The sequence below is a fragment of the Pithys albifrons genome, chromosome 3 (assembly GCF_047495875.1).
Source record: "Pithys albifrons albifrons isolate INPA30051 chromosome 3, PitAlb_v1, whole genome shotgun sequence".
NCBI classification, from domain to species: domain Eukaryota; kingdom Metazoa; phylum Chordata; class Aves; order Passeriformes; family Thamnophilidae; genus Pithys; species Pithys albifrons.
Genome location: NC_092460.1, coordinates 96115289 through 96127904, shown reverse-complemented (window position 1 = coordinate 96127904; position 12616 = coordinate 96115289). Strand labels below are relative to the sequence as shown.

The 12616-nt window shown below is 40.8% G+C and overlaps 1 protein-coding gene across 5 annotated transcripts in view; it reads right to left on the bottom strand.

The window, feature by feature from the left end:
* Nucleotides 1–823: 823 nt before the first annotated feature.
* The window catches only part of UPF2 (UPF2 regulator of nonsense mediated mRNA decay), a 60230-nt gene continuing 48437 nt past the window's right edge, over nt 824–12616 (bottom strand). For 4 of the 5 annotated variants that reach the window (XM_071552812.1, XM_071552815.1, XM_071552813.1 and 1 more), the window contains exons 20-22: nt 11884–12025; nt 8135–8255; nt 824–2023 (exon numbers count right to left, since the gene is read on the bottom strand). In XM_071552812.1, the coding sequence (XP_071408913.1) occupies nt 2014–2023; nt 8135–8255; nt 11884–12025 (273 nt within the window). In that variant the 3' untranslated portion in view covers nt 824–2013. Of the gene's footprint in view, nt 2024–8130; nt 8256–11883; nt 12026–12616 lie in introns of those variants that run through there. The other variant, XM_071552817.1, reaches the window with a different exon arrangement.

Below are 12616 nucleotides of genomic sequence, written 5' to 3'. Positions count from 1 at the left end.
TGTTTCCAGAGATGGGGCATCCACCACCTCTCTGGGAAACCTGTGCCAGTGTTTCATCACCCTCGTTGTGAAAAATTTCTTCCTTGTATCTAATATAAATCGACCCCCTGTTAGTTTAAACCATCACTCCTTACTCTATTGCAATGGGCCCTGCTAAAAAGTTTGGCCCCCAACATTCAACCCTGATTGTTTCACTCACAATGATCTCTGAAGCTTTTCTTCAGCATAACATTAGAGAATAATTAATTTTAAAATTAAAGTTCAAAAGGTTTCACTGGATTGATTTTTGATTTCAGTCTGAAGTCAAGGAAATCCCCAGATGACCACAAATCATTTTTAGCAAATAATTCTATAAAGATATTTCCACTTACCCCAGTTCCATCCGAGGTATTGGACTGACACATACAGAAGAGGGCTAATGTTTTAACGTTATGAATTCTTCAATCTGGATAAATTAAATGCTTTTGAAACTAAGCAGCACATTCAGAAAAGGAAGTTGACTTTAGTTTGAACCACAAGTAGATGCTTAATTTGCTATTAGGAATTGGTAGGCATTTTTCAGTGGGGAAGTAGAAATTGGATTTGACCAGTGGATATGGTCATACTGCTGTAGGAGACATTCCTGGAGGAGCTCAGAGTTACAGATGTGATTAAAAAACATACCCATGAATTTCACGTGATAAAAAAAAGATACAAAAAGAATCACATAAGATTTGAATCAAAGATCTGGAATTCCTGTCTGAACAGGAGCCCATGACAGACCACAAACCCTCCAAAACATCATTTCCAAAGGACAAAGTGAATGCCACGAGACAGACACAACTCTAAATTACAACACTTTATTGCAGCATTGGCAAAGGTCAGATTTCTGAAGCTGGTGAAGATCGGGCGGCATTTCTGTATGAAATGTTACAATTTTACAAGTCTCTCTTCCTACATGCAGAAACCAAAACCAGTGGTAAAAAGGATTTTAAAACAGCTAGAAAAAAGAATTAGTAGTAACATACAGATGAGCTCCTTAACTCAATGAACTACCTCTACCTGAAAGCAAACAAAACCCTATGCTAATAAATAACAGATTGTCAGAAACAGACCAATAAACCTCATTTCTATTTAGAAAAAAAAATAAAAATTCTACTTGCTTCCAGACTTAAATTTTTTTTAAACTTTTTTTGTTTGTTTCAATAGACACAGAGGCTTATCAACCCATGAAGATCAACAAGGTATTTGGATCCACTCCTTGACATCCTCCTGTTATGCTGACTGGCACGTTTTGGTTTTCAATGATACATACAATGGGCTCAACTATATCCCTGTCCTTAGGCTGGTGTCAGGCTGTTCCAAGCAGTACGAGTCAACACCCCGTGTTCATCAACTTCACTTTCTATTTTAAACCCTAAGAGACATTTTACCTCCTTGGCTCTTCAGTTTTCACCCCTCCCCTCCCCCTTTCTCACACAGCTGGCAGCAAAAGGCTCTTCCTTAACCAAGAACATCCTCACTGAGGAGTGTTTGGTAAGTTATCCTACTTGTCAGGGATTCCTTTTGGATTCTGGCGTTTGCTCTACGTGTTCTTACTGTAGATCTGCAGCCCCCAAGGAACATCCTTCCAACACCCAGTGCTCCAGTCGGAGATAACGTAACTTGCGGCGAGGTCAGAGCTTTGTTTTCCTGCCCACGGAGCTGCCAAAGACCTTTCCCGTTCCAGTGCCATCCGTCTGACCTTCAGGCTGGTCTGTGCTTTTAGCGAGCTGCTCAATTCACCACCTCGTTCACTGACTTCTGCTCCCAGGAGATTAACCCTCAACGCGGTTCCCATAACAAAAAGCTTTTTGGGGGGGTGGGGGGGGAGAGGGGAGGCTGCTCTTTCTGCCCCACGGCCCCAGCCTGTCCCAGGTTTGCTGAACGCTCTAGACTGACATGCTGAGATGTGTCCACTGCTCTCGTTTAATCGCTGGAGGACTCCACAACACCAGAGATACAGGACCTAATGAAATGACACCGGCTGCTGGATCAACGTCTCCTGCGGGAAGAGGAGAGAGGGAACAGTTCAGCGGGAGAGCACCAGAACCCTGCGGGTCAGCGGGCACCCAGAGCACCTGCCAGTCACTCTGACATCCCTTCACCCTCCAACATAAGCCTGTGGATTTCTGTTTTCTGCACAAACATTTCAAAAGGCCACATCAGCCAAAAGACAGTAGATAATCTGCACCTTATCCCCTACAATGAGACGGTGAACTACTGAAGCTGAGCTGTGAATTTGGGGAAAAACAAGTTACTTGAAAGAGTTTTCATGTCTCTGTGAAGTTTCTTAACAAGTAGAAGTACTTCAGAAAAGTTACAGAGGACTTTTCACAGACAAATAATTGGTTAGAACCTTTTTAGAGTCAGCAATTATATTAAAATCTTTCATCATTCCTCGTTCATGAAACACATCTCTGCATACAAGAAATCACATTTAGTTCTCTTAAGAACAACTGCCAGTTACTGTATCTGGGCTGGTCTTCAGCTGGTTTCTAGACTGCAAATTAAAATTAATAATACACAACAAAGTAAAATATTTACAATTGCAAGAAATCTCCAGGGCTACACACACAGATCTTTTACCATGTAAACACAACCATTCATGTTTCTTTACATCAGTGCATAAATTTCCAGCATTTGTTGAACAGTCATTTCATTTAAACCTGGTTTTTATTGAAAATCTTACAAGTATCTTAACTGGACAGAGCAACTTCTGCATTTCCTGTACCAAATAAGGCTTTCATCCTAATCCTGTATTTGCATCAGCTGCTTTGCTTTGATACCAAGTGTTTATTTGTGTGTTTTTGCCAGCAGTCCTGAGCTGATGCCTCACCAGAACTCACTGCAGTATTGCTTCTGGTACTTGGTTTTAAGTACCTTTTAGTGTTACATAATGTAACATTCCAAATCTTTGTGGTACACAGTATCACGAACACTGGCTACGTGTTTTTAATGAAAGAACTTTAATTAATTTGGTATTTTTAGTAGACTTGAGATCTCACTTGAAGAATGTTACAACGGAAAAGACACTTCAGACATCACTGGACTGCAGGATTATGCCTTTACCTCTCCATTTCCCCTAAAAAAATAATTCTGCTGCTTGATGGGAAGGAGACGGGCTGGGAGAGGCTGCACCACCTGATTTTGTACAAATGCCTCTCCCCCCAACCAGCAGCTGCCAGGACACGCTGGTGGCAGAGCAGTGTTGCAGTGATCACAGCAAGGTGCTGCTGCCAAAAATCTCAGTAGTAGTTTTTCCCAAACCAGGTATTTCACACTTCTGTCTGAACTGGCAAACTCGATCCAAACCTGTGTTTGGCAAGGTGAAACTCAGAATGCACTTCTAATTAAAACCATCCTGAGCTCTAGGTGTAAAATGAATCAGTTTTTTCCAATCTCTCCTCCTCCCACTCCCCTTCCTGCGACTGACACAGTTATCAATTTGTATAAAAATCACACAGTCAGCTTCTCATGCCACTGCTGAGCACCAACACTGCCCACATACTCTATGGCAGAGAAACACACAGAACCAACCACCTGAACCTGACCGTGGTTGGAGCAGAAACTGGAACCTGTGAAAACATACAGAGATATCACACCATAGTACAGGCTGTGAAATAATCCCAAATCCATTACACAGATCAAACTGGGAGAGCTAAGTCAGCAAGATACTGTAATTTAAACTGAGAAGTGCCCAGGAGAACACGGATATCAAGTCCTTTCTGTGTGTTGCTGACATCACAGATCACAACAATCATCTTTTTCTTAAGATGTGAGACCTTTGAAGTCAGATTTCACACTTCTCCCTAATCCTCTCGTGCCCTCCAATCCCAAAGCTCTGTGCATTTCTGCAGCACTGTATTTCTTCATAATTCCTTCACAAACTTCTTTCTCCAAACACCTCCTCTCCCAACTCGCTACTTTGCTTTTCATGACTAATCTCAACTTTGATGCTCTGTGTTCTCTCTGCCCTAATCACATTAACCAAAACCAGGAACATGAAATAAAAAATACCAAGGTGTCCATGTAATTCCCTAACAAATCTGAATTATAGACTTCCATACTGTGAACATTACAAATTCAAATAACCCACAAAGCTGGACTCACCTAAGTAAGAGAAACTTCATTTGCGCAAGTTACTTTATACTCTTATTTGCTCACCAAAAATAAAATGCTCTGACAAAGTCAAATCAAAGTCACAATGTGCAGGGTGGGCTGGGAGCTGGAAGGTGTTTTAGGGACTGGTATTCAGTTTCCAGAGGGCCACAAGACTGCAGGGAGTTTTCTTTGGATGTTGTTACTATTTATATTGAACGAGCTTTTTTAAACACAGACTCTTTATAAATGAATATGGCTAATAAATAAAATTTTGCCTTCCTTTCCCTCCAAAATGCAGGTGTGATCAGGTCTCTCTCCACCTCTGCTGTCTGGGTCACACTCACACTGACATCTGCAGAGCCCAAGGAGCACCATCTTGCCCAGGCAAACACCTGAGGCCTTTCTTACTCCTGTTCCTTCAGTTCCAGGGCAGTCCACCAGAAGCAGCTGCAGGTTTGGAGCCAAGCCCCCACTCCCATATCCCTACCCTGGACTTCTGTTCCATAAACAGCTGGAAAGGTGGGTTGGAATTTCTGGGCTGTGCTTAAAAGGCTCATCTCAGTGAGAACTGAACTCAAAGCTTTGTTATACGGTTTGGTCAGAGCATCAGCCACATGTGAGGTGACGTAGGAAGGGTGTTTGTCCAGTGACTGAAACAGGAAATTATGTTAAAAGTGCATTTTTCCTTATTATCCATGCTCAGATTTTTCAGCATTAATGCAATATCCTATGATGGGAATATTTAGCTAACAAAATCCCAGCATCCTGTTATTACCATTATGCTTCATTTTTCTTTATTAAAAAGGTTAAAGAGAAATAAGAGTCAGATGCAAACAGGAGACCTAAAGTCACCACTTAACTTGAGTATCATTTAGTTTCCCAGCTTATACCTGGATCCCAGAGGGACTCTGGACACAGGCAGGCCTCCCTTTACTACACTTTCAAAGCAATGTGAGTTTTAAAGTTACTGCTTTTAATAAGGAGGGATTTAACAAGATAAAACTCCTTGGTAAGGCCTGTTTCCCTATAGTCAAATTTCTCACTAATTCTTTTTTCTTTCTTGGTAATCAATGTTTTTAAATAGATTTTATATAATGTGGTTATTTGCATTTCACTTTAAAACCAAGCCATCTAGTGGACCTCAATCCTCTTTAAACAAAAGAAAACCACCTTTTTAAAAAAAATGAGAGGCTTCTCATAACTGTAAGTCTATTTTCATTATAATCCCGTCACCAAAAAAAATTACTTTAGTAAACTTTGTGTCTCCTGAAGGTACCAGTTTAATGGCCTTAGAGCCAAATTCCTCTCTCAACACACAACTGCTACAGAACTGGAGGGAAGAGAGAAAATTGCTGCCTTCCCTGCACTGCTGAAGCAAATCAAAGAATCCTACTTTTAATGGAGTCACAGTAAATTATCTCAAGGCCAGTCAGCCTTAAATGTACAAGTCCCATAAAGAATCTCCACCTTACAGGATTAGCAGGTCTCAAAACCTGAGGCAATACAAGCAGGCAATTCCACACAAACAGAAGTAAACTCTGATTTTTGATCCAGCCCTCTGCACAGAACAAATAGTAAGAAATCTAACAAAGCCTATAAATCTCATTGAATTCACTTCAATACAGAAAAAGGACATTAACAGATGACAAAGTAAACACTGTGAAAAGATTTCTCTTGTTTTGCTTTTAGTTTTTTTAAATATATAGGGCTAAATATATAAATATATAGGGCTAGTTCCTTAGTGAGATGCAGCTGTTCAAGGTCAAAAACTTGGAAGATCTCAATTAATTCCTAAAATCAACTGTTCCAATAGACAGATTAAGACTTAACTTTCGAAAAGGTGTTAGAAACACGGTGCTTAGGTCATGTTTAGCAACACAAAAGCAAAGGTAAACACAACTAATTGATTTCTCTACTTCCAACACTACCTGAAAGGCAAGAAAGGCTCGTCCCTACCTCGGCTATCAGAACCGGTCAGGTTGTACTTCACAGCACAATCAACCAGATTTACTTGCTCAGATTATCCCTCATCTCAGGAAATTTAAAATAAAAAGTTGCACTCTTTAAAGAAAGCAACAAATTACGGTTTCCTATCAGTTTGAGTTACTATTGCAAGACAATAACATATCATGGTCTTCAGATACAAAGACACAGCAACAGAGCACAGCGAATTTATGGGAGTGGTAACACCTGTGTTACACACGGTGCTTCTGCCATGCAGGAATGGAAACCTGCCCCAAACAGGCACCAAAAACAACAGCTCAGTTCCCATTTGCTATCAGCAAGATACTCTGGTGTCCTCAGAATCCATTAAAACAACTAAAATGTGAGGGTAGTCTGGGCACAGACTGCAGTGCACCAGGCAACACACAACCTTCAACATATCCCACAGTTCAGAAACCCTGAAATATCAGCGACAATCTATGCCAGTGGGAAGCCACTGGTGGAGACAGAGTCTCCAGTAAATAAATCTCTGCTTAATACCTTTCAGCTGGAGTTAAGAAAAGTAACATTCCCTTCCTGCAGGCTGAGATGGCTCAATTGAGGCATGACTGCAAGGCAGAGCACTGCAGTACACAGCAAATAAAATCCACAGACTAAAACAAACGTCCTGGTCTCTGTTCTAAGGAGCTCATGGATTACAAGGTACAAAGAGTGAATTAATTACACAATACAAAACTACCTCAGACCTGGAAGCACACATGGCACAGCTATTTGAACAAGCAAACACTACTCAAACCATTGGCTGGACAATGTCTGACCTACTTCACAGAGAAGTCCTGAATTATATTTTCCCCAGAACACCTGAAAATAAAAAGTTTTCTAAAGAACTGCATTTAAAAGAAATCTGCAAATATCACATCTACTGGTCTGGCAGCTGTACTTAAAGAATAACCTCGTGCAGGTTCAAGGCATTTGGGAAAGATGACTGAAAGAAGACTGCACAGTTATTTATGAAATATCTGCAAGTGTTGTGACAATTCAGTGTAACTGAACAGACTATTTCTAGAACAGCATTAGGCCACAGTGATATGAAAAAAAGTAAATGGAAAGCACTGCTCATTTTATTAAGTTACATCTGGTTCGTTTTTTAAAAATCATTTCTTTTAAATTGCAATCTCTTGGAAAATGGGGTATTTTTGTACAAGCAGTATCTGAGTGGGGTCTCAGTGCAGTCACTGAGTCACTGCAATCACAGTGATTATCAGGACACTATAAAATGACAGTAAACAAGTACCATGAAGCTGGCAATGCTACTGTAACTCAGGATCGACACATTACATTAACTTATTTGCAGTTTACAGAGACAGAACCATTAGCAGGTCAACTGTCCCTTCCCAGTTGTTGCTCCCATCCATTCACCTTCAAAATGAACTTGGCAAGAAAGGAGAAACATGAAAGCAAGTCTGTGTTTCACCTGAAACTCTGTCTATTCAAATTTGTGCTGCAGGGTTAATTTAATGGTTTATTTGCAAGCTGACTACAAGTGAGAAAAGACACTCTGAGATATATTAAAGCCTCAGAACAACCATTAGGCAATTTGGAATGACTTTTTCATGTTAATATTGGTTTTGGTATGCTCTTGAACACCATAAATTGGATGTTCTCCTCCCCCCTCTCCACCTTTACTGTATTTACTTCCCTTTCAGGGCATCAGACACAGAGGAACAGCTGTCAAATGTCCCAAACAGCAGGAGCATAATGGGAATTTCTCTGGATACTCAAAAATACTCTCTCTCCAAGAAAGCAGACTTGCATCTTTTCCTCTACAAAAGCAGGCTCAGATTCTATCAGTCATCTGACAACTGAAAAACAATCCTCTGGCTTCCAAAACTCTGTCATGGAGGTATTCAGAGACACTGTGCTGGAAGCACAAAACACTGCTCAGTTTTTGAAGAGAATGCTTCAGAATGGAACCACTCGCACTACACAGATCATTATCTGCTGCAATTATGAAGGTAATTACTTGCCTAGAACCAGAATTACCACATTTAAAGGAAGATTGTCCTACCTCCCACCGGTTTTAAAGATTAGATCAGCATTAGGTGCTCCCTTCGGATGCTGGTAACGAGGCCGCCGTTCCCGGTTAGTGTTGGCTGGAGCCGGACGCTGTGCCAGGGACTGCAGCATTTCTGTAATTGCAGACACAAGGAGATTAAACACATTTTCTGTGCATTTTTTTACAGAGGAATTGACAGGCACATTTCACTGACATACAGTAAAACAGACTTTACTTACACTTTGCTATAGAGTTAACACTCCTCAAGTTATTCCACAATAGAGAATTAAAAGAAGTTACTAAAAGTGCATTGATGGCTTTGACAAACCCAAACCACCCCACAACATGAACCTGCATTTCCAGGTGTTCCTACAGAAGGAACTGCCAGCAATGATTTTCATCACAGGTGCTTCAGAAAGGGCCTGTGACCTTTTCTTTCTAAACACATCAGCCACCACTTTCTCCATCGATGATCAGGGACAGAGACTCAGCAGCATGAGGGGCCTCAGCACTAAATCTCCCTGAAATAGTAACAACTGGACAATGCTGCTACCAATTAAAGACTCAGCAAGAAACCTGTCCTAAAATTAGGCACTTCAAGTCAGGTATTTAAGTCTAAGCTTGGCATAATTGGATCCTGGCACCTGAAGAAGGTGACTCAGCTGACCTACATTGCACCAGCTGTCCCATGGATGGAGCTTTTCACTTTATCCTCAGGTGGAAGAGCTCGGTGTGTGCAGAGAGCAGCCTACACCACCCAGTTCAGCCCTGCACACCCAACTTGTGGGCAGCTTAAACCAGAGTAGTAGTGAATTTGGGGATTTAGTAAAACTTAATTTTTAAAATTTCATTTCACTTTTCTAAATGATAAAAAGTGTCTCTCTACCAGGCTAAATTAATGGCTATCAAGTAGCCAATATAATTACAAATACATCACAGGAACCACCACGTAACCCCAGCCCATATGTTGGTGCATCTAATGGAAAGTATTCCTGACAGTCCACCTGTGTAAGGATCTACATTACTCAGCAAACAGCCAGATGGGATAAATGAAGGGGAAAAGTGGAATAAGCTGTTAAACAGATTATATTTGAAAGTCTGCTCTGTCTGGTTCTCTAATCTCTGGTAATCTCGTTGCAGACACACCTCCATCATCTGCTACACACACACACACACACACACACACACACTTCCACTGCTCTCCGTGGCTCACACAGGGCACAACTAGAGACTGACCAGGTTCTCTATTTATGGAATGCAGGGGAAGCTTTAGTAAGTTATCCACCTAATCTCCGAGAAACTGGGAAAATGTGACTGATTTAATACACAATATTGGTGTCAACAGTCAGCAGCAGCCCTTGTATGCTCTGCACACTCCTCTTCAACACCTGGCCAAGGCAAAGAAACACTGGCAGTCCATGTTTGTAAACATCAGGAAATGGCTCCTCCCGAACAATCCTGTGTGCCAGGAGAGATCTCCAGGGTAATGAGGAGACTCAGGAAGGAAATCAGAGGAGGCGAGGGTACACTGGCAGACAGGTGCTGGAAGCAATGAATGAGCAAGCACATGCGTGTCTGTCTCCTCTGTTCTCCACAGGCAGGTGAAGGGAATTATCAGGGTTTGTAGGACTCAGTAACTGGGAAGGTCAGTCATAGGGAACAGAAGGCAGAGATGGCAGGGAAGCACAGTGTGTTATCCAGACTGCAGGCACATCACCAAATCTCTTTGGTTTTAGTGAGGAAAAAAATAATCTACACAGAAAAGTACCAGTCTAAACTAGAGAGCCACTCAGTTCCTAATATTCCTTTCAACAAGAAAATGTTTGCAATATAATAAACTTTGCTGAAGCATTAAATCATTATCTGATACTACTCTCAAGTGCAGTGGTGATCTCCATCTATTAGTTACCCTGTGCAGATGAAAAACAGCAGTGTATGGCACACACTGGGACAACCCTGAGGCATTCTTCCAGAAATGGAGATTTCTTCCTCCCTTGGTAACTTCAAAGCTTGAAACAGAAATTTAAACCCAACTCTTTCTTTCAAGGGGTAACTACCAACTTGTTACAGACAAGCTGACTCTTCAAAAGTAACAATCTTCTGCTCAAAATCTAAATAAAAAGTAATTCAAAGAGGAATGTAATTTGGCCTGTTTAATTTAACCCGATTTAAAAGTCCTTTTTAGTTTGGTTTTACTCTGTGTATTACCCAGGTTATGGAAAACTTTTTTCTTCTATGTTGGTTTTCCTCCTATGCTTTAACACCTAGAAAATCTATGAGAAAATGATAAAGAAAATTGTCTATTACTGGTTATCAGTTGGTACCAGTTGTCTGATTTTGTCCAACAGAAATGAAACAATGTGTTCCTTTTTTCGATAAGAAGCACCACTGCTCCCAATAAAATCCCCGATTAAACAGATTCACTTTAAAGATATCAACCAAGTCATACAACAGGGCATAAAACCTAAACACCTTGACCAGTAAAATTATCAGAAGTATCTCATGAGGAAAAACCCACAAAAAAGTCTGAGAAAAGTAGTTAAATGTATCATTCTGGAGTCTACTCTTTCTCTTCCATTTTGATAAGTGGGCTTTATAGGAGCAGCAGGTCTCAGAAAAGCAATTTTTAAGCTCATGACCGTGTTTAACACTAAGAATATATTACATTACCATTTCAGAGCTCTGCAGACACTCCCTTTGGAAGATACTCCTTTTTACAATTACAGCTTTAGTTCTGGTACTATCAAAGTTCTGCAAGGAGTGCTGGATTCCACAGTGCTTGTACAGGCAGAGCTGCTTTAATTTAATTATTTCCCATTTCTTGATGAACAATGACCTTTCACTAAATACCTTCAATGAGATTTCCTGCTAATTAACTACTTATGCTGTGATTGCCACCAGACTGCAACATCTTTACAAAAAAACAGAGTAAGAACTTTGCAGATATTCCATGGAAACACCAGCATTAAGAGCTGAACACCAATTTTACTGGTCTGGCTTTGGTTACTATCTGAACAAGCCAAGGGAAGCTGAATCTGAAATAAAACCAACCCCAAACAAACCACCCAACAACTAAATACATCAGGTGCACCAGTTTAGGGACTTGTACAACCTCCTATATTAACTGTTTACTTCAACCTGTCCAGGTTCCAAAATGCCTGACTTGCTGATCTTCAAAAAACAAATCAGATCATGTAATTTGTATGAAACCTTCACTTTGTTAATAAATTCTGATGCTCCAGATTTGAGGACTCTTAGAACTTTTACAACATGAAGCTGAGGTGACAGTTTGCATTTGTCAGGTGAAGGTCACCTCAGTATTTGCAAGTCTCAGCAAGACTAATGGAGTCTAAATACTATTAATATGTAAAATACTTATTAATACCTTAAAAGCAGAGTTTAGGTTGCACAGAATTAATTCATCTTGTATTCAACTCAAAGGTCATGCAGCCGACATCAGATTAATTTTGTGTTATCTTCTTTTTAAAGAAACAATCTTGGTTCTAACCCTTTCCCAAAATTAATGAAAATCATTAAGTTTGAGACCCACTTGAAAACTCCCTTTTGTGGAAGAGCTATAAAAACTTCAATACAAAGACCAGGGAGTAAACAAGGAATGCCTGAAACCAAAATACAGGTCTTCCTAATTGCTGCAAATCAATATTCACAACCTCAGCTGCTAATCACCATAAGTAATATTTGCTGCAGATCCACAAAGGTTTCCCTGAAAATGAAAATTAAATCCATGCTGATTTTCTTACCCTGGTAGTCCTCTTGTTCTTGCCGTTCATTGATATCCAAAGTGAGCTTTTTCATCCTCATCCTCTCCTCCTGCTCCGCTTGCTGCTGGTTCCAATGGTTTGCCGCAAGTTGGGAAGACATCGGCACATTTAAGATCTTAAACTGCAAATGAAAGGAAGTTTGTAAATACACAGCAGGGAAAACCACACCACAAACCCATCCAAAACACAGAAAGGTTACAGTTATTGCAGTTACTGTGATGAGGTACTTCTTAGAAGATTCTACTGCCAAGTGTGTTGTTTGTTGGTTTGTTTTTAAGCTCTCCTTCACATAAAGCAGCAGGAGAAAATGGAAGGCATTCAGACCTCCTCAAGACACAGAAAACAGACATGAAGGCTGAGCCACAAACTCTTAGACAGAGTATCCATGGGAGCAAAGCTGACTGCCTTTCCCCAGGAAGGCAGAGCTTCACTTCTTACCCTCATACCAGACAAAATGCCCCCAGAGAATCACCCTGGCCTGAGACAAAGCACCACAGCTGGCTCGGAGATGCATCCCCCTCCCCAGGGCTCTCCCTGCCAGAGACCAAGGCACCCAAGCAGAATTCCTACTACTATTGTGATGAGATGTTCCCAAGCATTTCAGATATCCTCCCACATTCCTTGGCCAGTACTTTTCCAAATAATTCTGGCTCCCCAGTGCTTCTGATTAGTCTGGAGACAACTGTGGTGTCAAATTTAATCTCCTCCTCCT